Source organism: Canis aureus, chromosome 19 (assembly GCF_053574225.1).
Source record: "Canis aureus isolate CA01 chromosome 19, VMU_Caureus_v.1.0, whole genome shotgun sequence".
Taxonomy (NCBI): Eukaryota; Metazoa; Chordata; class Mammalia; order Carnivora; family Canidae; genus Canis; species Canis aureus.
In genome coordinates, this window is record NC_135629.1 from 57,136,575 (window position 1) to 57,162,314 (window position 25,740).

At 62.3% G+C, this 25,740-nt stretch overlaps 1 protein-coding gene and 1 long non-coding RNA gene across 7 annotated transcripts in view; one reads left to right on the forward strand and one right to left on the reverse strand.

Annotated features, from left to right (window-relative positions):
• NFIC (nuclear factor I C) overlaps nucleotides 1-25,740 on the reverse strand; it is a 62,180-nt gene that overhangs the window by 6,674 nt on the left and 29,766 nt on the right. For 3 of the 6 annotated variants that reach the window (XM_077860519.1, XM_077860518.1, XM_077860517.1), the window contains exons 3-10: nucleotides 15,046-15,117; nucleotides 11,203-11,277; nucleotides 10,453-10,576; nucleotides 9,770-9,894; nucleotides 4,733-4,858; nucleotides 2,844-3,028; nucleotides 2,100-2,247; nucleotides 138-223 (exon numbers count right to left, since the gene is read on the reverse strand). In XM_077860519.1, the coding sequence (XP_077716645.1) occupies nucleotides 138-223; nucleotides 2,100-2,247; nucleotides 2,844-3,028; nucleotides 4,733-4,858; nucleotides 9,770-9,894; nucleotides 10,453-10,576; nucleotides 11,203-11,277; nucleotides 15,046-15,117 (941 nt within the window). The remainder of the gene's footprint in view (nucleotides 1-137; nucleotides 224-2,099; nucleotides 2,248-2,843; nucleotides 3,029-4,732; nucleotides 4,859-9,769; nucleotides 9,895-10,452; nucleotides 10,577-11,202; nucleotides 11,278-15,045; nucleotides 15,118-25,740) is intronic. The other 3 variants (XM_077860521.1, XM_077860520.1, XM_077860522.1) reach the window with 2 other exon arrangements.
• Nucleotides 20,157-22,086, forward strand: LOC144290871 (uncharacterized). The gene is made up of 2 exons (XR_013358366.1): nucleotides 20,157-20,467; nucleotides 21,359-22,086. It is a non-coding gene; the product is annotated as an uncharacterized LOC144290871 (long non-coding RNA).

A 25,740-nucleotide genomic window follows, 5' to 3' on the forward strand; every position in this document is an offset into this window, starting at 1 on the left:
GCCACGCTCAGCGGCCACTGTGCCAGGGGTGCGGCTGGAGGGGTGGCACGGGACCGGCAGGCCGGCCTCTCCCTGCACACCCAGGCGGGCCCCTCTGCCCTGCCCCCCTCCCCCCCAGCCGGCCTCTCGGCCCCTACCTGTGCCTGATAAATGCCCGCTGGATCCCTTGGTCCTAATCCCACAAAGGAACGGTTTGCAGGGGACGTGCCGGGCGTAGAGTAGGCTGCAGGGACGAGAGAGACCGAGAGCCCGTTAGCGAGGGGGTGCGCGGGAGCACCCAGAGAGGGTGGCCGCTGCCCAGGGTCACACAGCCGGGCCTTCGCACCCAGCGCCCGACGCCTCCAAGCTTGCTGCGCCCCCCCGCCCCCCCGCCGATCCGGGCACCCCGGAAAGCCCACAGTGCCGGGCCCTGGGGTCACACAGGCGGGGCATCTGCTGAGAGGGAAGGCACGAGATGAAAGATTCATAACCAGAAACCGCCTGTGAATTATTCAGGAAGCTGCACTGCCTGCTCCGTCCTGCTCCGCGGCCCGCATCCCGCGCGGGGCGCCATGAATTATTGAGGGCGCTTTATTTATTAATTTTCCTCTTGCAGCTGCACGGGAGGGCCGGGTGTTCGCAGACACGCACGCGCAGGCACACACGCATTCACCTTTATGTTTACGTTTACAGTTAGGTCGTCGTCCCGCCAGTTCCGTCTTGTGGGCCAGTGAGGGATCCGCGGCCCGGGGCTGCCGGGGGTGGTGGGGAGGCCTCAGGCCGGCCGGGGGCGGCATCAGCCGGGGGGGGGTTGCGTGGGGGGCGCGGGGGCCCTGGTAGGGGCGGGCAGTACGTGCTGTCATAACCCGGGCGTGGGGGGGTTCACGGGCCCCGACCCCACCAGCCTGCACAGGCCCCCATCTAGCAGACGTGATGACTCTTCCCATTTTACAGCCCAGCGAGCAGTGGCGGTGCCCCGTCCAGCGTCCTGGCTCCCTACCCTGTGCCTGGCGCGGCGCCCGTGTCCCCCCCACCCCGATCTAGCTCCTCGCCTGCTCCCCACCACCCGGCGCTCGGGGACCTGTGACCGTCCCATTCTACAGCTGAGAATCCGCAGGGACAGGATTCAAACCCAGTGCCTCGCGCCGCAGAGAAAGCCCGTGTGCTCATGCAGCTGCCGCCCTGCGTCCTGGCCGGCCCCGGATGCGGGGGGCAGGGGTGTGCCTGCGGGGCAGGGAGCAGGCTGCCAGCACCCCCGCTCAGGTGCGGTGAGGAACCGCATTTGGGACAAAGGGAGAGGGATACCCAGCGTGTGAGGGGCAGACTGAGAGCCCAGGGTGGGGGGGGTGTCCCTGAGATCATCCACTTGGGGAGGCACCAACTGAGACGGCCTTGGGGGACACCTGGAGGCCGGCGGCCCAGAGTGAGGCGGCCTGGAGGAGCGGGGACGGCCCACCCGAGCCTGCACCGGGTCCAGGGAGAGGCTGGAGCACCTGGGAGCCAAGTCCCAGACTGTGGGGGGAGGGTGCACGAGGGGCCCGCGAGCTGTCCTCTGGAAGCCATGTATCCAGCGGGTGGAAAGTTCTAGAAGACGAGGCAGTCAACTCAAGGCCTCCTAGGGTCAGGTGGGCAGGTGGGGACTGTCCCATTGAGAGGCGTGGCCCAGCCGGGCTCACCAGCAGGAACACGGCCATCATGCTTGCCTTTTTGCCAAGAACCCAGAACCCCGAGATTTTCACGTGACCTGTCCTGACTCTAAGACAACAGATTCTCATCTTCTACAGACAAAAGGCATCTGGGGGCTGCGCCTGCCCCCACGGCCACCAGTTTGAGGTCTTGACCTACTGCCACCTGCCCTTTGCACGGAGGAGGCTCGGAGGCCGGGAGCGGACACACGGGGACCCCAGACGCCCCCCTGGCCCTCGCCTGCCACTCCCTAAGGCTGCCTTGGCCCCACGTGGGCCCGACCACGTGGCCCCCCAGGCTTCTGTCTGGGGACCCACCAAACTCACCGGTACCAGGCAGGCCTGAGCCCCTGACCCCAGCAGTCGGGGAGGGGAGGGGAGGGGGCCCCTCAGGGACGCCCGCCCTGCCACGGGCACCGCTTCCCGAGTGCTTACAGGGCGAGGTCGGCGACGTGCTTCCTCCCTCGGAGGTGGGTTTGGTGGCAGGGGGGAGCGCCAGCCGCGGCAGCCCAGGGGGCGGGGGTGCCAGCATCTGAGCGGAAAGGCAGTGACTGGACATTTTGAGCTGACCACTTCCATTTAACTGGGAGGAACAGAGAGACAGGTGGTTAAGGCGGCGGGCGCCCCTCTGCCTCGGGCTGCCGTCCGCGTCCTGCGGGGGACGGCGGGCTTGGCGGGACCAGGGCGAGTCGGTGGGGCCGCTGACGCCCGCCCGCCTGTGGCAGCATCCCGGGGACCCTGCGTGTCCTCCTGAGGCCACTCTCTACCCGTCTGCTTTCCTTCCAGAGCCGTCACCTCATCCGAAACCGCAGCCGACCCCGGGGCGGGTCTGCACCCCCCTCACTCGCGACAGGGACGCGGCGTCCACCGCCTCGCCCGCGGCTCCAAGATGCAACAAGCTCCTCGCACCCAGAGGGCCAAGCTGCGGCCACAGGGCCACGTCTGATGGGGGGGAAGACGTGTGCTGTCAACTCCGACGCCCAGAAGGGCCTGACTTCTGACCCGGCTCCGAGCACTCGGGGCGCGGGGCGCGGACCTGCCGTCTAGAAACCACGTGAGACGGAGGCTGCCTGGTCGAGCAACCGCCCGGGGACAGCCGAGGGACGCGCCGGGGCCCCCGCGAGGTCACCCAGAGCCACGCGTGGGCCAAGAGGGGAGGCCCCAGCCCCCCAGACTCACCGGTCCAGGCTGCTGGCTGGCCGGGTCACAGGCCAGCGACACGAGATCTTTGAGCGGGTCCTGGGGGTTGAGGTGAGGCGGGTAGCGGATGGCCGTGTGCGGGAAGTAGGTGGAGGCCGTCTGGGGCAGGATGGACGTGGTGGGGAAGTGCAGCGCCGAGGAGGGGTGAGGGCTCCGGGCAATCCCTGCGGAGACGGGAGCGGCGGTGTGAGCGGCGGTGAGCGGCTCAGTCCCGATGGCACAGCGAGACCCAGCAGCCCCGTCACTGGGGCCCGGCTGTCCCCCGTACGCCGAACAGGCTGACCTGCACCACGAGCCCGCCGGGGTCCCGTACCACCCTCTTATTTTTTGTTCTTTGTTTCTTAAGTAGGCTCCACACCCAGCGTGGAGCCCAACGGGGGGCTTGAACTCACGACCCCGAGATGGAGACCTGAGCTGAGATCAAGAGTCAGACGCTCAACGGATGAGCCACCCCGGGGGAACCCGGGTTTTGTTTTTGGTTTTGAGAACAGGGTGACTCAGTGGCTCTCAGAGGTCACGTCCCCCGCCCCAGGCCACACAGCGAGGTGGTGGCAGACCTGGGGACAGTCTGGCCCCACAGCCCAACCCCAACCCGGGGCTCGGCTGGCTCTCTTTCCGGAGACAATGCACACGTCCCGTAGGCAATTCTAGCACATTCTTGGGACTGTGCAACCACCACTAGTTTCTTTTAGGACATTCTTATCCCGAAGAGCAACCCCATCCCCAGCAGCTGTCACCCCCCACCCCGAGCCCCCTTCCTGCCCATGGATGAGCCTGTCCTGCATGTGTCACACACGTGGACTCACACCCCGTGGGGCGTCCTGTGTCTGGCTCCCCCCTGAGCGTCGTGGGCTCGGCGTCCATCCCTGGGGGGGGGGGAGTGTGGGCGCCTCGCCCCAGTTTGCAGGTGAGTGACCTGCCCAGGTACTATTTGCTTTTCTTCTTTTCTCTAAACAATCTAGTGACTTTTGATATATTCGCTTTGTAATTCTAGAACATTTCCATCACACCCAAAGGCAGCCCTGCTTCTGTTCTACTCTCCCGCTCACTCCCCTCCCCCCCTCTCTAGCTCCTGGCCAAACAGTAAATATTTTTGGCTTTTCAGGCCCCAGGGTCTCTTGCAAGCACCTGACTTTGCCACCGCAGCCTCAAAGCCGCACAGGCGATGTGTAAACGGGTGGACACGGCCACGCACCCGCGACACCTTATTTATACCAACGGGCGCCACGGGCTGGTCCAAACCTCTGCACTGCTCTGATTTTTGCCGGCCTCCGGTACGTGTGTCTGCCCTCGTGCGGGACTAAACCGTTATCACCGTAACAACGGGGTGACCGGCGACATTCCCTGGATTTAGCTCATGTGGTCCTGAAGTCAGTCCTGGGGGTGGTGTGTGTGGGGGGACACATCTATGTACCCCAACCGAGAGGCGAACAAACGGAGCGCCAGGGGCACCGTGATCAGCTCAGCACACGCCCTGTGGTTGCTGGAGACGCCCCCCCCCCGCACCCCCCCCAGCTACGTATGCAGCCTCCTGTCCACATGGCGCCCCTGTGTGGCCTTGTGTGTGTCCCCAGCCCTGCGTTGGGAGTGTCGCCCTCCTTCTGGGGCCTCCCAACCCTGTGGGAGGTAGAGTATGAGATAAAGGGAGCTGGTTGGGGACAAGCCCAGACTGTACCTCCTTCCTGTACAGAAGGGGAAACTGAGGCCCAAGAGACTGAGTCAGGGCCAGGTGCTCTGCACAGGGACACCTCCAGGTTTTGCTGCCTGGCAGGGGGCGACAGCAAGGACCGTTGGTCGGATGGCGTATGGGGCTTCCCCGGCTGCTGAGAGGGCCCGGCCTGCCTCCCTGCCTGGGGCCCAGGGCTCACCGCTGTGCACGGCAATGACAGGCCGGTGGTGCTGCGTGAAGCTGGAGAGGCGAGGTGAGTCCTGGGGAGACGGGCTGTGGAAAGGTGACTTGTCCATCTCTGTCTTCTTCACCGGGGACGAGATACCTGCGTGGGAGGAGCCAGAGGGTCACCAGGCTGCAGGCAGAGCCTCGCCTTCCCCTCTCCCCAGCCACCGTGGGCACGAGGGGAGACAGAGCCCTGGGACCGAGACCAGGGCGCGGGGATGCCCTGCAGAGGGGCCTCCAGCCCGGCCCCTGGCACCTTCCCCCACGAATGCACGCTGTGAAATGGGCGCGCACGGATGCAGCAGACAACGTGGCACGGATGGGGACAGATCACGCCATGGCTGGCCACGTAGGGACCCTCCACACACAGGCGAGCCCCCTGCACCCCACCCCTGCTGAGCCCCCAGACGTGAGGGCGGAGGATGGCTAGTGCAGAGCCCAGGAGCGGGATCTCAGGGCTGTGGCACCTGCAGGTGGACGTGCTTAGAGATTATTTAAATAAAAATAATATATATCTTAGGGAGAAACGCACCCACTGAGACCCACAGAGGAACACGAGGAGGGGTGTGCTTCCTTCCGACCGGCACCGCTGACATCAGGGCGGGTCATCCCCGTGTGTGGGGGGGATGTTCCGTGCAGGCCGGGAAGAATCTTGCCCACATCCCTTCCCCATCCCAGGAGCCCCCCAGGGTGACAACCGCGGGTGTCCTGGGGCAGAGTCGCCCTGCTGAGAGCGGCTGCCGTCCTCTGAGGCTGGGGTCTCCCGTGGCGCGAGCTCCCCCAGCCCAGTCCTGCACCATGTTCCCCCAACCACCCTGCTGGGTCCTGCCTCTCAGGGTCCCTCCCAAGCCGCACTGGTGGTGAGCCAGACCCGGGAGCCCTGTGCCCCCCAGTGGCCCCTGGGGCAGTCGGCTAGTTTTGCTACTATGAACCCTGGTTGGTGGCCCCGATCACGCGCTGTGGGTGAGTGTGTGCGGGGACCTGGGTCAGCAGGGTCAACAGGGTCAGCAGGCCCAACAGGCCTGGCGGCCAAGCTCTCCAGGAACAGGGAGCTGGTGGGCCGGGGGGCGGGGGGGGGGGCGGGCAGGGAAGGAGGCCAGCCCTGGGGACCGTGGGCATGTGTGGGGGGGCCACAGGCTCCTTGCTCCCATGGGGCTGTGGTGGGAAGGAGGTTAGGGCCGGCAGACGCTCACTTCGGAGGATTTCCTAGAACAGCCTGTCCTGGATGGAAACAGCCTGGCTGGACCCTGGCCCGCCGCCTCTCTACAGGTGTTCTAGAGCTTCCTGAGACGGGGCCTGGGGGAGGTAGGGGGGGAGCCTGGGCCCGCAAGAAAGAACAGCCCTGCGTGCTCCCGGGCAGGCCCTCGGAGGCCCTGGGTGTGAGCCCCGCACCTGCACATCCCTTGCTGGTTCGACCCACGTGCCTACCACGTGCCCGTGTGAGCAGCTGCCATCGGGTTAGGATGACATCCACGTATCCTCCACCCCCGGATCCGAGCAGTCATGGTTCTGCTCGACACACATGCCCCCATGTCCCCATCCAACCACCAGGCCTGCCCCCCATGTGAGGATCCCCTCCTGCCCTGCCTGAACACGCAGCCTGCTGTGGCGTGTGCAAGTGCATGGAGCACACATGATGCCCCCGTGGCCCTGGGGACGTGGGGCCCGGTCACTGTCCACAGGGGCGCCCAGGGCACGGTGGGGGCTGAGCAGCATCCCCAGCCCCACCCCTCCCCTGAGCTGTGACACGCAGATGTCCTGACGTTGGCCTGGCCCTGGGAGGCCGTCCTGCTCACAGCTGCCCCGAACTGGGCTTACAGGAGTCACCCCACTTCACGGATGGGGGCAGTGGGGCCTGATGGAAGGTCACCAGCCCAGGATGGTGGAGCAGACACCCCACGCTTGGGCCCCCTCCCGCCCCCCGAGTTCTACCAGAAGCCCCCCGGGTGAGAGAAGGGAGCTGCCTGCTTCAGCCCAAATATACCTGCATGGGAGGGTGGGGGGCACAGAAGCAGCAAGAACCAAGCACTCTGGCAGCTGAGCAGAGGGTGCCCTCTCCCTGGCTCCCGTGGGGGGTAATCAGGGAAGACTTCGGGAGGGGGTGGCCAGCAGGAGAAAAGGCGCTCCTCATGGGGCACAGAGGGCCAGGGCCTGAGAGGCGTGGCTGCGGGATGCTGCCTGGGGGGGCACTCCCACGACCCCCACCCCCAGGCCTCCGCCCTTCCCAGGGAGGGGAGTGTGGATGCTGAGGGGGGTGGTTAGCTGAGCACTGCCCTTGTGGCCAGAGCAGAGGAAGGGAGAGAGTGCTCTAATCAGCTTAACCCCATTAATGAGCAGCTAATTGGGGGCTGTCTAGACAGGAAGCTGGAGGGAGCCAGGAGGAGGGGAAAGTGGGGGAGGGAGGAGGAGACCAGAGGGGGAGGGGAGGGAGGAGGGAAAGGAAGAGGAGGGGGAGCATCCACGTCCATCTTCCCCCAGGCTGCGAGCACCTGCAGGGCGTAGACAGACACAGGGCTGGGGTGCAGGGGGAGGGCCCCCGCCGGCAGGAGCGAGCCTGCCATCGCCAGAGGCAACCAATGGACGTGAGAGGGGACAGATCCTCCCTGAAGTTCCCTCCCGAGGAGGCTGGGTGGTTCCCCATGGCGCAACAGAAGCGGGGCGTGGGCTTCCTCCTCGTCCTCCCCCCCCCCCGCCCCCCCAGGCTGCTGCCACTTCAAGCTCGAGGCAGGAAGTTCAGCCGGAGCTCCGCTGACTCTCTCGAACATTTCCTTCCTTTTAATTTTTTTTTTCTTTCTGAGCTTCCTGCATTGAAAGCTAGGTTTTTCTACTTCCACCCCTCCCTCCTCTTTTTCTAATCCACAGACCCAGGGCTATAACTTTTCCTCTCGGGGCTGCTGTGGCCACCTCACCGGGGCTGTCCCCCACCTCCAAAGAGCATCCGCTCTACACGTAGACGTAGCCCCGTGGATCACAGAGCTGAGGACACATGCTTTTGGGGTCCCCGACGGTAAACGCTGGGGCAGAAGGTAACAGTCTCCCAACATCTGCTCTACCCTTCCTCCTTACTCACAGAGCCTTTCCCCTTGAGCTGGGCACACGCTTGCCGAAAATAAGGCCACATTTCCCAGAGTCCCTTGTGGCAGAGTGCGGCCATATGACAACTCGGGGGCAGGGAGCGGTGGGCACAGAGATAAGCAGAAGAGGTAAGTGGTGCATCTTCCGAGAATTATTCTATACTTAAAGGGCGAGGACATGCTCAGACTTGACCCTTCTCTCCCGCTGGCTGGAAAGCAGACGTGATGGCTGGAGCTCCAACAGTTTTCTTGGACCACAAGATGGGAACGAAAACCACATTCACTGGAGCCTAAGCCAGGAGCCTAAGTCCCGCACACCACACACGTCCAGGGTTGCTGATGGTGGAACATTTACTTTGAGAGAAATGCCCTGTCCTTTTGGGTTTTCTGTTTCTCACAATTAAGCGTAAAGCTTATTAAATATAGGATCTTTACACAGGCAAACCTGACAAATGGGGAACCACAGAGACATTCTGACTCATAAGTTAGAGCCTATAATAGACAGATCCTCCCAAAGTTGGGTACCTGCTCTGGACGCCAACACAATGGAAGGAGGAGGGGGGCCCCTCCGGCTTGAATGTCACAACCAGATGTCTTAGAGACCAACTCATAGAGACGGTAATTTTATAAAGACACAAACAATGAACTCTCCTGTGTCCTGGGCACGTATCATGAGCCAGAGAGTTGCTTTAGGCACGTTGTACCATTTCCTCCTTCCAGCTCCGGGTCAGAAGAGTCAGCTCACCCATCCCATCTTGGACATAAGGAAATTGAGCCCCAGAAAAGTGGAGCCACCTACCCAAAGTTATGCAGCCCACACAGCGAGCCAATGGCAGCGCTGGATTTCGAACCCACGTCTCTCTGGCGTCCAAACCTGCCTTCTTAACTGTAATCTTACACTGCTTTCCAGGAATCCTGTAGGCAGGGCACTCTGTACAGACAGCTTTATAAGAAAGCTGGCTCTTGGGGGATATACGGAGGGAGGACAAAGGGGGAGGGAACAAGTAAACAAACCCTAAGGTTTACTGGATGTGTATTTTGTGCCAGGCCTGTTTTAGGGACACCAAATGCACTAACTTGCTTAGTCCCCACGACCTTAGGTGAGTCCTGCAGGTACTGAGAGGAAACAGGCTCAGAGCAGTGGGCGTGCACCCCCGGGTCCAGGTTGGCAACCCCTGGCCCATCAGTAGGGCGACCCCTTGACAAGGGGTCATCTGCACACAGTGATGCTTCTGAAATGTGGGGACGGGTCCCGCTGAGGATCTGGGCGTCGCCAGGGACTCTGTGCCCTGGGTCAGGCCGGAGGCGGGGGGTGAGGGGCGCGCCCCGTGCACCAGGTCCTGAGCATCCCTGAGGCCGCCCCGCTGCAGAGCAGAGCCTCGGGCTCTTGGAGGACACGCGCGGTGGAGACGGGCCCCCACGGGAGGGAAGTCTCTAGGGCGGGGTGGGGGGTTCCTGGGGAGCCAGCGCTGCCCCACGAGAGCCCACGGAAACGGATAGGGCCCCGATCGGCCGCGGGAGGACGCAACTTTCCCGGGAAGGGCGCCGACAGAGAAGCGACGGGGCTCGGCCGGGAGATGGGAACCCGCAGGAACACGAGCACGCAGGCAGAGGGGACCCGCTAGAGGAGGGTCTGGGCCGACCCCGGGGCTCAGCGCCCTGCTGACCCGAGGCCACCCGAGTCCGCGCTGCAGCCCGCGGAGACGAACCACACCGCGACGACTGTGCGCCCTCCCTGCACGCAGCCAAACCCGAACGCTCGGGAACCCCAGCTCGGACTTGCAGCGGGGAGCCGCCCGCGCGACTACAACTCCCAGGAGGCTCCGCGGCTCCAGCCCCCGGGCTTCCGGCTCCCCGGTGCCCGCGCAGTGCCTGCCGGAACACGTAGTCCCCGCCGCGGTCACCCGGCCCCGCCCCCCGCCCCCCGCCAGCCCCACCTCCTTCCATGTCCTCAGTCCAGTTGCGGCTGCTACTCGTGGGAGAGCTGGGCGAGGTGTAGTAATCGCCGCCGGGGCTCGTGTCCACGTCTTCCTCCATCGAGCCCGATTTGTGCCGCTTGCTCCTGAAGGGAGGGGGAGGGAGAGCGCGGGCCGGTTACCACGGAGACGCGAGGGCGTGGGGCAGGCTGCGCTAACTTCCGGTCCCTAGAGGGCAGGGCGCTATCGCGAGACGTCGCGGGAGCCGCGAGCTTCCAGCGGGAGGCGTGAGCGCCTGCCTCCACCTGCCCATTGCTCGGATGGGACGCGTGAGGCCCGAGGCAGCGGGGGGCCCAGCGTCAGCGGGCTGCGGACTAAAACGCTGGAGGCCTGGCTAATCACCGGGCCCACCGTCAACCTCAGGACCACGGTCCCATTTCACAGATGGGGAAGCCCACGCCCGCACTGCGCATCTCTGCGGGAACAAGTGTCCGCGTTCTCTTGGGGTCTCGAGGGGCCGTGGACGGGGACTCTGACCGGGGTGTCGGGTCGGGGGAAAGCAGGCCTCGGGGCTGGGTTTTGAAGGATAAGTAGGAGTTTACCACGTGGGCCTTGCAAGCAGGCAAGGAGGGGAATGAACCAGGGGGCTGGGACCGCCGGGGTGTGGGGAGGGTAAATGCTCAGAGGGCGACCAGGCCACGTACCCGCTGGAGGAAGTGCTGGGTAGCGTTCTTCTCATGCCTGTGCTGGCTGGATTCAGATCGTAGGCCAGGTGTCCCTGCAGCTCGCCCAGGGAGAAGTTGGGTCCTGTTCCAGTCACCACGGGTGCTGCGGGGGGCGAGAGAGAGCAGGGTGAGCAGGGCGCAAGGCCCAGGGCTGCACTCGGCCCCGGACGGTGGGGAGAGCCATCCGGGGGCTGGCCAGTCCGAAAGGGAACCCCTTCCCTAACTGGCCTGGTTCCTAATTTGGCTGAAACTGTCCTTAGTCTATGGATCAGGAGACCGAAGGCAGCCAGAGAGGCCCGGCTCTGCTGATGCAGACTGGGAGGCTGACGGTCGGGGTTGAGGCAGGACGGTGCCCACAGGGGGTGTCAGGGCCTGTTAGGAAGGTAAGGGGACTGGAGGCAGAGACAGGAGGGGGGGCCCTTTGGGGTCTCCTCCTGGGGGTGCGGGGCAGAGGGTTTTCCAGCACCCTCCAGGCAGCATGTGGAGTCTGTTTCCTGGGGAGGAGTGTGCTGCTCTGACCTTGGGCTCCAGGGAGGGCCTGGATGCTGCCCTTGCTAGGAACCTTGGCTTGGTGACAGAGGGGAGTGGGGCAGGGGGATGGGCAGGGGCTCCTCCCCTCTCCCGGGGGCCCCTTCTCTCTCAGAGTCCCCCGCCCCCCTCCGGCGCCCCTCCCCTGCGTGAGTCCCTCCCCTCTTCCCATCCCAGCACAAGGTAGGCAGGGACACTCACTCCGGGACACTTGGATGAGCTCGGTGACACTGAACACACCGGAGGTGACAAAGCTCTCCTGGAAGTCGGTGGTGTCTGCAACAGGGAGAAAACGGGGGTCACCGGGTCTGTTTCCTTCCTTTTTTTTTAAATTTTTTTTATTTTATTTATTTATGATAGGCACACAGTGAGAGAGAGAGAGAGGCAGAGACACAGGCAGAGGGAGAAGCAGGCTCCATGCACCGGGAGCCCGACATGGGATTCGATCCCGGGTCTCCAGGATCGTGCCCTGGGCCAAAGGCAGGCGCCAAACCGTTGCGCCACCCAGGGATCCCTGTTTCCTTCCTTGACACCATGGGCTACCCAGACTCCGGGGGCTTGGGGGTCACCCTGTCCACCCTCTGCAGCCCTGCGGCGAGATGGAGGAAGAGGCCGGACCCAGGTGCAAATTTTGCCTCCGCTGCCACTGGGGATATGATCTTGGGCAAGTCCCTTCTCATCCCTGAGCCTCGTGCTCCCTCATCTTGAAAATGTCACCTAGGCAGCTGGGAAAATGCCACCCGTCACTTATTATGCCATGCAGCAGTGCAGCCTGTTATCCATCCCCCTCCAGACGGGGAGCTCCGTGAGGCTGGGGTTCTGCGTGCCCAGGTCCCACGGTGTCCCCTAGTGCCCAGCCCGGAGCCTGGCCCAACAGCGGGGGCTGAAGGGAGGGTCCACCTGCAGCCGTTAAAGTCCCCAGGGTCCCTAGAACTGCTCCTGCCTATAATGCAAAGGAAGACGGACCCTCCTCTCTGGCCTGGGGTGGCTGGGACCCGTTTTGTGGATGTGGATGTGGGTTGGCTCCAAGAGGGCGGGAACCCTGGCTGACCTCAGACAGCCGGGAGCAGGCCTCTTGTGTCCCCTGAGGCCCCCACAGGCACAATTCACTTACTCAACAATCATTAACCAAGGGCCTCCAGTGTCTAGTTCTGAGCTGGGCCCTGCGGACACCGTGGGAATGAGACAGACGCAAGTGGCTGCCCTCCTGGGACGCACGGTCTGTGTGGGCAGTGGGCACCATGTGACATGAATAAGGCAAAAAAACAAAAACAAAAACAAAAACAAAAAAACTCTTGTGCGTGCATGTGCATGGTGGCTTGGTCCTGGTCTACAACAGCCCAAACTGGGAACAGCCCATCAGCAGATGAGCCGATACCCAAAATGCCGTCCATCCACACGCGGGCATGTCCCTTGGCCGCAAGCAGGTGCAAGGTGTCCACATGCACCGCCCCAGGGACGGACCCCGAGCCCATGATGCTCAGGGAGGGGACCAGACACGGGAGGCCCCACGGGGTGTGAGTCCATGTGGGTGACATGTCCAGGATGGTCTCGTCCGCGGACCTGAAAGGGGCTGGGGGGCCGGGGGAGGGGTGGAGGTGACCACTAATGGTGATGGGGCTTCTTTTTAGGGCAACAGAAATGTTTTAGACGGATAGGTTGCACGACAGAGTGAACGTACTTAAAGCCACTAACTGTACATTTGATGTTATGTGAATTTAACCACAATTAAAAAATTAAGCTCGGGATCTCTGGGTGGCGCAGCGGTTTGGCGCCTGCCTTTGGCCCAGGGCGCGATCCTGGAGACACGAGATCGAATCCCATGTCGGGCTCCCGGTGCATGGAGCCTGCTTCTCCCTCTGCCTGTGTCTCTGCCCCCCTCTCTCTCTCTCTCTCTGTGTGACTATCATAAATAAATAAAAATTAAAAAAAATAAAAAATAAAAAATTAAGCTTATGAAGTCAAAGGCGCCGTGTGCCGGGCAGCAGCCAGCGGGCAGGGTGAGGGGAGCCCACTGGTGAGGGGACCTAGTGTACGCAAGGGACTCTCAGAAGGCCGTGCAGTGGGCGACATTCTACCAAGACCTCAAGGTGCGGGTGGACCAGAGGAGCAGACACGTTCAAATTTGGGAAACGGCAAGGACAGCACCTGGCGCTGGGTGACCACCACGCCAGCGAGCGTTGGCTGCCGCTTTCGGGGTGATCTCAAATGTGGTGTTTTGCCGCCTCCCCGAGGGCCTTGATGTTCCCAGCGATGGCCCATGCAGAAGCCCTGGGGTCGGAGGCCACCAGGGCTGGAGTGACGGGAGCCAGGGAGGACGGGACCAGCAGGTGGGCAGCTCTGGGCTTCCTGGGGCAGTGAGAGCAGTTCTTCTCCAGGCCCCCAGGGGGCAGCACGGGCCCCGGGGAGCTGACCTCGAGCCCAGTTCCCCAGCTGTGGGACACCCACGCCCCCACCGCCAGTCCAGAGACTCCAGGCTCCCCAGTTACAAGCTTTGTGAACACCATTTATTGAGCAATTATTATATGCCCAGCCCCGTGCTCGGAGGCCCAGGGCCACAACATCCCTGGGAGGACCGGGCGATGGCCTCCCAGCATCCAGGGGAAGTGGCCACGGCCGTTTCCTGCCACCCGGCTGGCCAGCTGGTGTCAGCACGCCCCTCCGCCTTCCCCCCACCGGGGTTTCCTGTTTGTGCAGCACTCGCCCAGCTCCATCTCCAGGGGACTCCCTGGCGGGTGGGAGGAAGTGCTTTCCTCCGCCAGACACTGGAGCTCCCCATGGGACCAGGCCAAGCGCCGCTGCCCCCGCCTGCCTCGAACATCTGGCTTGGAGGCAGGCGCCTGGAGATCACAGGAGGCCAAGGAGGACTCAGGTCACAGACGGCCAGTGGTCAGCAGCCTGGGGCCCTTGAACCTCCTGGAACCAGCCTCCCCGTGCTGGTCCTTCCAACAGGGATGTCCTCACCCATTTGCTTTTCCTTCCATTCTTCCTTCCTTTTCATCTCTCCTCCCTCCTCACCCCTGGTAAAGCAGCCCTCTAGTTTCTCTTTTTCTCTCTGCTCCATCTCTCCCTCTCTCTTTTTTTCTTCTCCTTTCTGCAAATATTTATTGAGCACCTATCATGTATCCTATTCTAGGCACTGAGAACACAATAGCAACCAGGACAGACAAAAGCCTCTGCTCTCAAGGAGGTGATGCTGCATTAGGGGAGATAAACAAATGTGTGTGCAGTCACTAAGCAACTAAGCAAATACATATGCAATCACTAACTTCCTCACAAGGAAATAAAACAGAAGGCAGCCATCGAGAGTGGCTAAGGCTGCTTGAGAACAGAAGATCTCTCTGAGAGGAGAGCATGTCACCTGAGACCTGAGTGATCCGGAGAGAGGGGGGCAGAGAGAGAGAGAGAGAGACAGAGAGAGAGAGAGAGAGCAGTTAGCTATCCAAATAGAGAGCAAAGCACATGCAAAGGCCCTGAGGCAGTGACTGGATCTAGACTGTTGGAGGAATAGTTAGGAGGCCCATGTGGCTGGAGCAGAGAGAGTGAGGAGGAGACAGGAGGGGAAGGCAGGGAGGACACAGGGACAGGTTGTGCAGGGCCTTGGGGGTCAGGGGAGGATTTTTACCCCAAGGGAGGTGGGAATCGTGGAGGGCTGCCAGCAGAGGAAGGCAGGACCTGACTCAGGTGCTCACAGGCGCCCCCCCCCCCCCCGGGCTACATTAGGGAGGACACACTAGGAAGGGTGAGGGCAGAAGCCAGGGGACCAGGGTGCAGGGGACTCCTCTGGTCAGGAGGGCAATTACGGGAGCAGACCAGGGCAGAAGCTTCCTGGGTGCCCCAGGGAAGGGCCCGTAACCTCTCTGAGCCTTGGTGTTCTCATCCACAGCAGCACCTGCCCACGCCACGGCTGTGATGAACAAATCTATCAGTGTCTGAGAGATGCCCGCGTGGGGCCATGCAGAGCACACAGATGTGGCTCAGATTCTTAAATAGGAGCTGGCAGTGGAGCCGGGCACCCTCCCCCGTCGCCATCCCCAGACTCACCCAGTGTGATGGGCTTGCTGTCCTCCTGGTCCGAGCCCATCCCTGCCCGGGGACTGCCGCTTTGCTCTGCGTCTGCAGAGAGAAGGAGGAAGAGGTGGTGACATTGCAGGGAACCCCACCCCAGGGAGAGAGGAGACCCCCACCCCTGTGCAGTGCCGTGGAGAGGTGGTTCCGAAGGCGCCCAGGCCCCAGGGTCTCCGCTTCGCCCCCTCCCTTGGCTGCTGCCCCACAGGGTCACGGGGGCCTGGCAGGGCACCCACTTGCCAGAACCCGTGTACAGGCGCCGGCTCAGTCGCAGGCTGGAGATCTTCCCCTCCTCGAGCCCGTTTATTCACTAACTGGCTCAACCCTGTGCGGTGGGAGCTCTCGTTATGCCCATTTTACAGATGGGGAAACTGATGGCCAAAGAGATGAGTCATCGAGCCCTCAGGCCCCCTCCGCTTGGCCTCTGCCCCTGACGTCCTGCGGGTCCAGCCCTTGGTCCTTGGGTTGTCGCTCGCAGCCCCCAGGAGGGGGCGGAGGGGCGTCCCCCTGCAGCTGCTACACCGCCACCCACCCGCCTGGCTTGGGGGCTCCCTCCCACCCCGGCGCCCGCCTCTCCATCTTATCTAAAAATAATCAGGCTCCTTGGCAGACGGGCGAAGCAGACAGACGCTGAGCTCAGCATTATCAGCTCTGGCGGCCTGGATGGAGGGCGAGTAGCGCCAACCCCCCGCGGCAGCCCCCACCACGTCCACCCAGGACCGATGCTGGGGCAGGCGGTGGGGGGCGCACGCGGCCAAGCCCAGCCAGACGGAACCCCCGGCCCTACCCGGCTGTCCGTCAGGTCAAAGACCAAGGTGGTGAGAGGCATCACCATCAGAGGCCAACGAAAGCATCAGCCCCTTCCACCTGCCACCCCCCGAGGCCAGGCATCCTCGCAGTGTGACCTCGGGCCAGCGGCTGAGCTGTTCTGAGCGGCCGTTCTCTCTTTCAGGTGCGTGTAAGCATCACCAAGAGGGGGTGGAGAGACGATGCCGACGAAGCACCCAGGGCACGCCAAGGACCGGATACCAGGTGACGTCCATCCCGGTGTCCCTGGCGGTGGGGTTATGTTTGAACCCCTAAGACGACCGTAAATGGGGCGCTTCACTTGAAGTTCCCATTGTAGACGTTCCCCTGAATCCTCGGGAGAGCCACAACGTTAGCGCACCCCTTTTATAGGCGAGGACAACTGAGGCTGACACCGCGAACAAGTGCTCCTCCCTTACGGGGGTGATATTCCGCATTCGTTTGCACGGGTGCGTCCAGGCGCCCAGCGCTGTGCTCAGACACCCGAGGGCCACCCCAGCCCCGGGAGCCTCAGCAACCCCGGAGTGCCGTGGACATGATATGTGGGTGCCGCCCCAAAACAGCCATGGGCCCTCACCCTTTGCCCTGTGGCCTCACCCACTCCATGTGTGGGGCACCTCCTGCCTGCCAAGATTGAGGATGCCTGAAACCACACCGGAGCCGGAACCTGTGCCTCAGTTTCCCCACCCCTGACAGGCGCAGACGGGAGCAGCCCCAGGCGTGACCCACTGGGCCGGGCACGGCTGGGCAGCAGCCGAGGGGAGTGTGCCCGGCTCGGCCCCGCGCCCTGCGGTCGCTCCCAGGCTGGGCAGCCAGCGGCCCCTTGGCGCGGGCCACTTCTGCTTGGACGACCAGGCGGCTGGGCACGGGTGGCCCCTGCGTTGGGAAGAGCCCAGCCCGGGCAGCCGGCCGTCGGGCTGCGGGCCTCGGGCACAGGACCCTCCCGAGGAACCGGCGCCCACACGGACTCAGCAGGCAGCAGTGCCCGGCTGGCACCCGGGTGCTGCCCCGGGCGGGGGGGGGGGAGTAGTGCCCGAACACCGGCCGCCTGCTGGCTTGGGGATCAGGGCAGCGGGGCTGTGGGCCTCCCCTCCCCTGTGCCTCGCTCTCCTCATCCGGGAAGTGGGCACAACTACAGCACGCCTCGCACACGCCGTTCCGGACCAATAGGGGGACAGTGAATGCACCCCAGTACCCCACCGGGTGGGGGGTTCACGGGAAGCCCATCATCAATCGGACAGGGGGCTTTACTGCTGTTAGTGTGATGTCCCTCGTTTCCGTCCTGGGTGCTGGTCCTCCGTGTGCCTTGGCACCAGCCGAGAGTGATGGCCCTGGGCGGCGGCAGGCTCCAGCTGGGAGCCCTCGTCCCCTTGCTCATTCACTCTGACCGGGCCGGCCGGCCACCCCACCTCTGTGAGCCTTCGCTTCCTGAGAGTCCCGCGGGGAAGATGGTCAGAGCCACCTCCAGGCGTTGTTAGGGCGCCAAGGCAGCTAATAATACGTGTGAGAGGGTTGGCACCCGCCGGCTGACATTCACAGAAATGGCAGGCTTGGGGAGCGGCCGAAAATGACACTGTGCTCTCAATTTCGGTTTCTGATTGTTCGTTGCCAGCGCGGGGAACTACGGCCGGTCTTTGTGGGTCGATCTCGTACTCGGCGAGCCCTCCGGAGCTCCCCTGATGGTTCTAGATGTTCACGTTTGCATAGACTCCTTGGAATTTCCTCAGCAGACCATCCTGACCTCTCATCTGTATGCCTCGGATTTCCTTTTCTTGCCTTATCGCTCTGGCGAGGACCCCCGGCACAATGCTGAGCACCAGTGCGGAGAGCGAGTGTCCCTTCTCGCTTCTGCTCTTGGGGTGAAGTCACTCAGGATCTCACCTCCTCGGTGCAGTGGTCATGTGGCTGGCTCTCTGCTGACCCCTGCAATGGGCCGAAGGGGTTCTCTTCTCTTTCCATGGTCCCAGGAGCATTTTTGTAAAATTAAATAAGTGTAGTTTCTCAAAAATAATACTGTAATTATATGCTATCTTATCAAAATTTTTTAAATTTAGTTTCTAGAATGTGCTTAAATATACATACCATAAAATTTACCGTTTAGCCATCTCTAACTGCAAAGCACAGCAGCACAAAGCACACTCACCCCGCCGCGCACCCACCCCCACCACTGTCTCCAGAACCTTCCATCTCCCCACACTGACCCCCGCCCCCCGCCCCACCCCTGGCTCCCACCACCTCCTCTCTGTCTCTGTGGACGGGCCTCCTCTGGGGACCTCCTGGGAGTGAGTGGGGTCCTGCAGGAGGTGTCCTTCTGGGTCTGGGTCCCCTCCCTGAGCCCAGTGTCCTCGGGGTCCATCCACGTGGGGACATAGGTGTAGGATGTCCTTCCTTTTAATTATGCCATCATATTTTTAATTATCTCTCACCCTTGAAATATTTCTCATCCATCTGCCAACCATTTGCCTGTCATTTGGCTCCTGAAAACCCCACCTTCTAGAGCTGTCCCCTATGGGAGCCACTCGCCACGTGAGACTTTATTTTTATTTATTTTTTATTTTTATTTTTTTTTTAATTTTTTATTTATTTATGATAGTCACAGAGAGAGAGAGAGAGAGAGAGAGGCAGAGACACAGGCAGAGGGAGAAGCAGGCTCCATGCACCGGGAGCCCGATGTGGGACTCGATCCTGGGTCTCCAGGATCGCACCCTAGGCCAAAGGCAGGCGCCAAACCGCTGCGCCACCCAGGGATCCCGAGACTTTATTTTTAAAAGATTTCTTTTTTTCTTAATATTTTATTTATTTATTCATGACAGAGAGAGAGGCAGAGACAGGCAGAGGGAGAAGCAGGCTCCATGCAGGGAGCCCGACATGGGACTCGATCCCAGGTCTCCAGGATCAGGCCCGGGGCTGAAGGCGGCACTAAACCGCTGAACCACCAGGGCTGCCCTGAGACTTTATTTTTATTTTTTAGGATTTTATTTATTTATACATGAGAGACACAGAGAGAGAGGCAAAGACACAGGCAGAGACAGAAGCAGGCTCCATGCAATGGGAGCTGGACGCGGGACTCGATCCCGGGTCTCCAGGATCACGCCCTGGGTTGAAGGCGGCGCTAAACCGCTGAGCCACCTGGGCTGCCCCACATGAGACTTTAAATTTAAATATGCTAAATCGAAATTAAGTCAGAATTTCAGGGCCTCAGTGGCACTGGCCACTTTTCCATACTCAATAGCCCACAAGACTGATGGGGACTGAACTGGACGGTGCCAAATATCACCATCACCACAGAAGGGGCTGAGGGCCTGTGGATGTTTCCATGAAAACTCAGGAGCAAAGGGGCACAGATAATCCCTCCTCCTTGCATCTACTCCGGCGCCCTAAAACACACCTTTCTCTGGCCCGAACAGAGGTACCTGGAGTGGATAACGTCTCAGGGACGGCTACCGTCCGATGCCCCAGGATGTCCCAGGCCCGGAGCCAGCAGCTCTCATTTGCTGAGTTTCACTGTGCAACGAGCTTCACGGCACCATCTGATTCAACCCACCCAATTGATGAGTTTGGTAAACTGAGGCCAGCCTCAGAGAGCCTATTTCCCAACACCGATGTCAAGTCAAAGAAGTTGTGTGCACAGAAGCACCTCCACTGGGGGGAGCCTGCCCCTCGGGACAGTATCTGGGGACATCTGTGGTCGTCACGACGGGGGGTGCTCCTGGCATGGGGGGGCAGGGGCGCAGGGACGCCCCCACAAGCATGACCTGGCCCAGTGTCTGCAGTGCCAAGTGGGGAGACCCTGGTCTGGATCCATCCATTTTCAGTGGGGGTGAAAACCGGTTCGTGCGGGGACGGAGGAGCTGAGGGGTTTTGCTCTTTTGCGTGTAAAACATTGATACGTCCATCTAGACGTGGCACGTGAATAAATGTGTAATATTCCTGTGATATGAAAACTTCACGGAGGGGGCGCCTGGGGGGCTCAGCGGTTGAGCGTCTGCCTTCGGCTCAGGTCGTGACCCCGGGGTCCCAGGATCGAGTCCCGCATCGTCTCCCTACAGGGAGCCTGCTTCTCCCTCTGCCTGTGTCTCTGCCTCTCTCGGTCTCTCATGAACAAATAAATAAAAATCTTAGGAAAAAAAAACAAACAAACGAACCCAGCTTCATGGAATGGAGAGATTATAGAAAAAGGTCTAAAAAGGAATATGTCGGGGAAGCAATAATAAAAAAGATCGGTACGTGTTGTACCCTAGTACATTTTTTTAAGGGATTGTAAAAGGAGAAAGGAGACCATGAGGCAGAAACTGTACGAGACCTGCCAGGTCTTAAATATTCGCCCTCTGGGCCGTTTACCGTGAGTGCGGCCTCCCGGCTGCGTGTCACGGGGCACGTCCTCTGACGTCTCTGGGTACCCTTCCGTCATCCATAAACCAGATGTGAACCTCACTAACGTCACCTTGTTCTTTTGAAAGGAATTGCTTGCTGAGCACCTCCTAGGTGTCAGCTGCCCCAGGGGGACACAGCAGCGACCAGGATGCACAGAAGTCCCTGCCCTCGCGGCCCTGCTGTCCTAACGGGGGAGCGACAGGCAACCAACCAACGGGTAAGCAAATAAACGAGGAGGAGAGAGAGCCTCAGGCTGTGCCAAGTGCCAGGAAGGCCAAACCAAGCGGGAGATGCGGGTGGCAGCCCCTGGAGGGAGAGGGGCTCCGGCCAGAGCCTCCGGGAGGGTGGTTAAGGCCGCTGTGTGGGGAATGGTACATTCCAAGAGTTAATACTTAGTGAGTCACTTCTTTGACTGGGCTGCAACTTTCACCTCCACTGACTTCTTTGATCTTCGAAAACTGTCCCCAGGAGGACAGACAACACTGTGGAGACTGAGAGTGTAAGGCCGAGCGAAGTAAGTCGGTCAGAGAAAGACCAGCACCGCACGGTGTCACCCAAATGCGGAATTGAAGAAACAAACAAGCAAAGGGGGGCGGGGAAGGGAAGAGCAATGAACCAGAAATCAGACTCTTGACAACAACCACAGAACAAACAGGTGGTCCCCAGAGGGGAGGCGGGTGGCGGTCGGGGGGGCGGAGGGGATTAGGGAGCGTGCTCCCAGGTAGGACTGCGGAATCCCCCTATCCCACGCCTGAGACTCGTGTGACACGGGACAGTAACTAGATAGGAATTAAGATTAAAGATTTATTTAAAAAAAATCAGGGATCCCTGGGTGGCTCAGCGGTTTCGCGCCTGCCTTTGGCCCAGGGCGCGATCCTGGAGACCCGGGATCGAATCCCACATCGGGCCCCCGGTGCATGGAGCCTGCTTCTCCCTCTGCCTGTGTCTCTGCCTCTCTCTCTCTCTCTCTCTCTCTCTCTCTCTCTGTGACTATCATAAATAAATAAAAATTAAAAAAAAATCAACCCTGATTAAGACAACAAACAAAATAAATAAATAAATAAATTCCCCCAGGAGGAACATTGCCATTTTCGTCCCCATTTGCTAGATGGGGAAACTGAGGCACCAGATAGGCAGCTTTAAAGGTGTGTAGCACCGGCCGGAGGCCACGGGCCCAGAGTGGAGGCCGCACTTCTGTTTCCTGCGCTCCTGACCAGGTGAGGCCCGGCTGCCCCCGGCCCCATGCAGGGCGGCAAACACCCCAGGGCGACAGGGCCCCCCACCCCCCCGAGCCCACCGCGTGGGCCAACAACACCAGCCACGTACCCACGGCGCGCCGCACCCGGGCCGGCCGGCAGCCGTGCACCTGATGGAGGCCGCAGCTCCCGGGTTACCCAGAGAGGGTGAGCGGGCTACCCGGGGCCACACAGCAGCCGGCCGATGGGCCCACCGGGTTTCTCCACTCCCCTCTTAAAAAAGAACACGCGTAAGCGAACACCCCGTTGGACGTGGTCCCACGACCGCCGCCAGCCTTGCGGCGTTGGTTGCTTGTGAGCTCTCCGTGACCCGGCGGGCGGCGGCGCACGCTTCCCGGCCCTGAACACGCAGCCCCCGCGGGGCGGGCGCGCCACCGGCCGCTGGGCTCCCCACGAGGAAAACATGGACGTGTCTCCCGTGGAAAAGATGCCGGACGTGGCCGCTGGGGAGCCGGGCGTGTGGTTCCAGACGCGACCAAGCCGCGCCAGCCTCACTGGGTCTGCGAGCAGCTGCAGGACTTTCCAGGGCCTGCCTGCCTTTATTTATTTATTTATTTATTTATTTATTTATTTATTTATTTATTTATTTATAATAAAAAAAAATTTTTTAAAAGATTCCATTTATTTATTCATGAGAGACACACAGAGAGAGGCAGACACACAGGCAGAGGGAGAAGCAGGCTCCCTGCGGGGAGATGATGTGGGACTCGATCCCAGGACCCCGGGGTCACGCCCTGAGCCGCCCAGGCGCCCCTGTAGGGTCTTTAAAATGCCCTGGAGTCTCGAAGGGGCAGCGGCTCCCAGCTTTGTCCATCCCTCCGTCCACCCATCCATCTGCCAGCCCTGACCTTGAGTCCCCGCCCCGCTCCCAGACTCGGTTTCCCCATCCGTCAAGTGAACGTTCTCAATCGCTGCCTCCCTTTCCGGGTCAGGCAGAAGTTACAGGAGCTCCGGAACAGGAAGGGCCAATGGCAGATAAGGGACAAATACAGCTTCGGTGACGGCGTTTTTCCAAACTCTGATTTTAGTTGAACTCGCCGTCCTTCCTCCGCCAAGTGCCCTGCAGGGCTCCCCTCTCCCGCGGCCCACGCAGGACCTGCCGTCCTGCCACCCCAGCCTCACGGGCCTCGGGCTGCTCCTCCAACACGCCAGGCAGTTACTGCCCCCAGGACCTTTGCACCGGCTGTGCCTTCCGCCTGGAACACTGTTCCCCCAGCATCTGCACGGCTGACCCTGCCCCCTCTGTCACCCGGGGCCCCCCTCACACGTCTCCTTCTCTGACACACACAGAAGGCCCTTCAGCACCCGCGCGGCGCACAGTCACCCACGCCTGCGTGAGGATCAGAGAGACCCCGGCCCGACAGCAGCTGCCCTGCAGGTGACTCCCTGCCCTGGCCTGGGCCCAGCTCCCTCGACTTTGCAGGTCCCTGGGGTGTTTGTGCGCAGCCGGGACGTCACCACCTCCTGCGGCCGTTTGCTCAAACGAGCACATGACCGTGGTGACAATAGAAATGTAAACTGGATCCCACTGACGAGCGTACAAACTGTTCTTTCCTGTCCGTGGCCACGAGCCCAAATTTGGTTCGTCCCAGCCCACGACAAAGGCGCCATCGGGCCTCCGGTCCCGCCCTTCCTGCCCCTCCCGCGGGAGCTCCCACCCCCGTGCAGTGACAGCTCCCGTCACCCGGGTTGGAGCTGGGAGACCACGCACCACCAGACAGACAGTCGACGGTCGTCCTGTCCCGCCGTCCCGCAGGCGGTTAGCAGTTAGCGATCACCAAGGCCCGCCAGGCATCGGGGGCAGGGGACACCCTGGGGCGGGGGAGAGACGGCGGGACGCGTGCCCACACCCCAGACCCCAGACCCCTGTGCACGGCTCTACGTTCCTGCGAGGCCATGAACCTGGGTGAGGGGACAGAGATCGGGTCTGGGGGTGCCGTCAGGCGGCGGAGGAGGCCACGTGGGCACAGAGGCCTGTGCAACGGGGTCGGGGGAGCTGGGCGGAGGCGCAACCAGGGCCAAAGCCCTGGGGCAGGAATAAAGTGGGGACGTCTGAGGGCTGGGCCACGTGGCACTGCGTGCTGAGACAAAGGGGACAGGACTGAGCCCCTGAGCCACGTGACCGCAGAGGGAAGCTCGGCCTGGACCCTCAAGCGCCACATGGGGCGCCGCGACTCCAGCTCTGGGGGACTCAACCGTGTGGCTGGCCTCGAGGCTGCGCAGGACCTGGAAGCGTGGTGCGTGGTGGTGGAGGCCGGCCTGGCACTTCCGCTTCCACGGGAACTTAAACGTGGGGTTCCCACATGACCCAACAACTCCAGGCCCGTGGATCTTCCCCAAAGAGGTGAAAGCAGAGGCTCCCCATGGATGCACCCCGCCCGCACAGCAGCGGGGTCAACGGTCACCACAGAGGGAGGCCGCCCCGGTGCCCATCAGCGTGACACGTCCCATCCACACCCGGAACACGACCCAGCCCCAGGAAGGAAGGGGCCCGACACCTGCCTCCACATGGACGGACCCCGAGGACGCCGGGCTCAGGGAGGGGACCCAGACCCAGAAGGACGCCTCCCGCAGGACCCCACTCCCAGGAGGTCTCCAGAGGAGGCCCGTCCACAGAGACAGAGGAGGTGGTGGGAGTTGGGGGTGGGGCGGGGGTCAGTGCTTCCTGGGGACGGGGTCTCTGAGTGGGGAGACGGAAGGTTCTGGAGACAGCAGTGGGGGCAGGTGTGCGGCAGGTGAGGGTGCCTTGTGCCCTGAGCTGTGTGCTCAGAAATGGTTAAAATGGTGAATTTTATATTCCATGTCTTTCAACCACAATAACACACACACACACACACACGTCTCAGGGAATTCCAAGATCCTGGGGGTAGGTGTCCCCACGGACGGCCAGGGCGCGGACAGAGGGTCTTCGTTCGTGGATCCTCAGGATGTAGAACAGACAGGACTTGCTGGCACCGTCGTCGTGCCCCTTCCTTGAAACCCGGCGGGAGGCAGGGGGCCTGGGCCGCGGCACGTCTGCGGGACCTGCGGCGCCTGCACGGGGACCTATCACCGGGTCCACGTTCCAACGTCTGCGGCGTCCAAGTGCAGCTGGCTCCACGGGCTGCCACGTCTGCCTCCCGCCGCCGCCAGCCAGAGAGGAAACCAAAGCCAGGCCCTGGAATTCCCAGCTCCCGGGTGTCACCAGCCATTTTTAAACATTAGCCAGCCGAGGTTCAACTTTCCGTGTCCTGGAAGGGCCGTGCTGTACCCGCGACCCTGGCCTATGACCTCCGCGCTGCCGCCGTGCCCCCTTCCTGCCCTCCGCCCCCCTGCTCGCTCCACTGCAGCCTCACACGCCTCCCCGCTGTTCCTGCAACACACGCCAGGCCGGGGGCCGCCCCAGGGCCTTTGCACAGGCTGTGCCAGCTGCCTGGAATGCCTTTCCTGTCAATGCCTGCCTGGCTCAAGCCCTCACTTTGTATCAGGTCTGCTCAAGTGCGGTTTATGCGTTCACAGCCGTGGGCGCAGGATCCAGGCTCTGAGCCGGGTAGGCTGGGACCTCACCTCCCCGCGGCTCTCCCGAGAAGTGCGACAACACATTCCCGCGGCCGTCGGGTGCCGGGACGCCCGCTCCGCGTCCCTGAGCCTCGCCCCTGCAGCCCGCTGCTGGTGTCTGCGCAAGTGCCCGCGTAGGCCAGGCCGTGGCCCTCATCCGGCCGCACGCGGTCCCGGCCCGGGGCTTGCCCCCGCCATGGCAGCGGGGCCGAGGCCTGCGGGCTACGGGACGTCGGCGGCGGCTCGGGGGGCAGGAGGCCCCGCAGCCCGCCCGCCTGGCCCTGCGCCCCGCCTCGCCCCGCCGAGTGGCGCCCGCAGAGCCGCTCTGTCCCCGGGGCCGGGTGCGGGCCGGGGCGGGCGGGAGCCGCCAGGGGCCACAGGCGGCGGCGGGGACGGGGACGGCGGGGACGGCGCGGCGGCCTCGGGCGCTTCCTGGCCCGCGTGCTCCTCGAGTCTGGCCCACACTTTCCCTCTTCCTCTGCCGCCGCCGCGGCCGCTGGGCCCGAGCCAACCTGCTCCGGAGTCACTTTCAAAGAAAAGTTTCTGTTTCCCTCCCGCCGGCCCGGCTCCGCCGCCGCTCCGAGGCCCCCGCCTCCCCCGGCCGGCAGGCAGGGTCCCGGCCCCGCTCCTGGCGGCCAGGCCGCCCGATGACATCAGTGCTGCGGCGGCCATTTTCTCCCCTCTCCCCGCCGCCTTC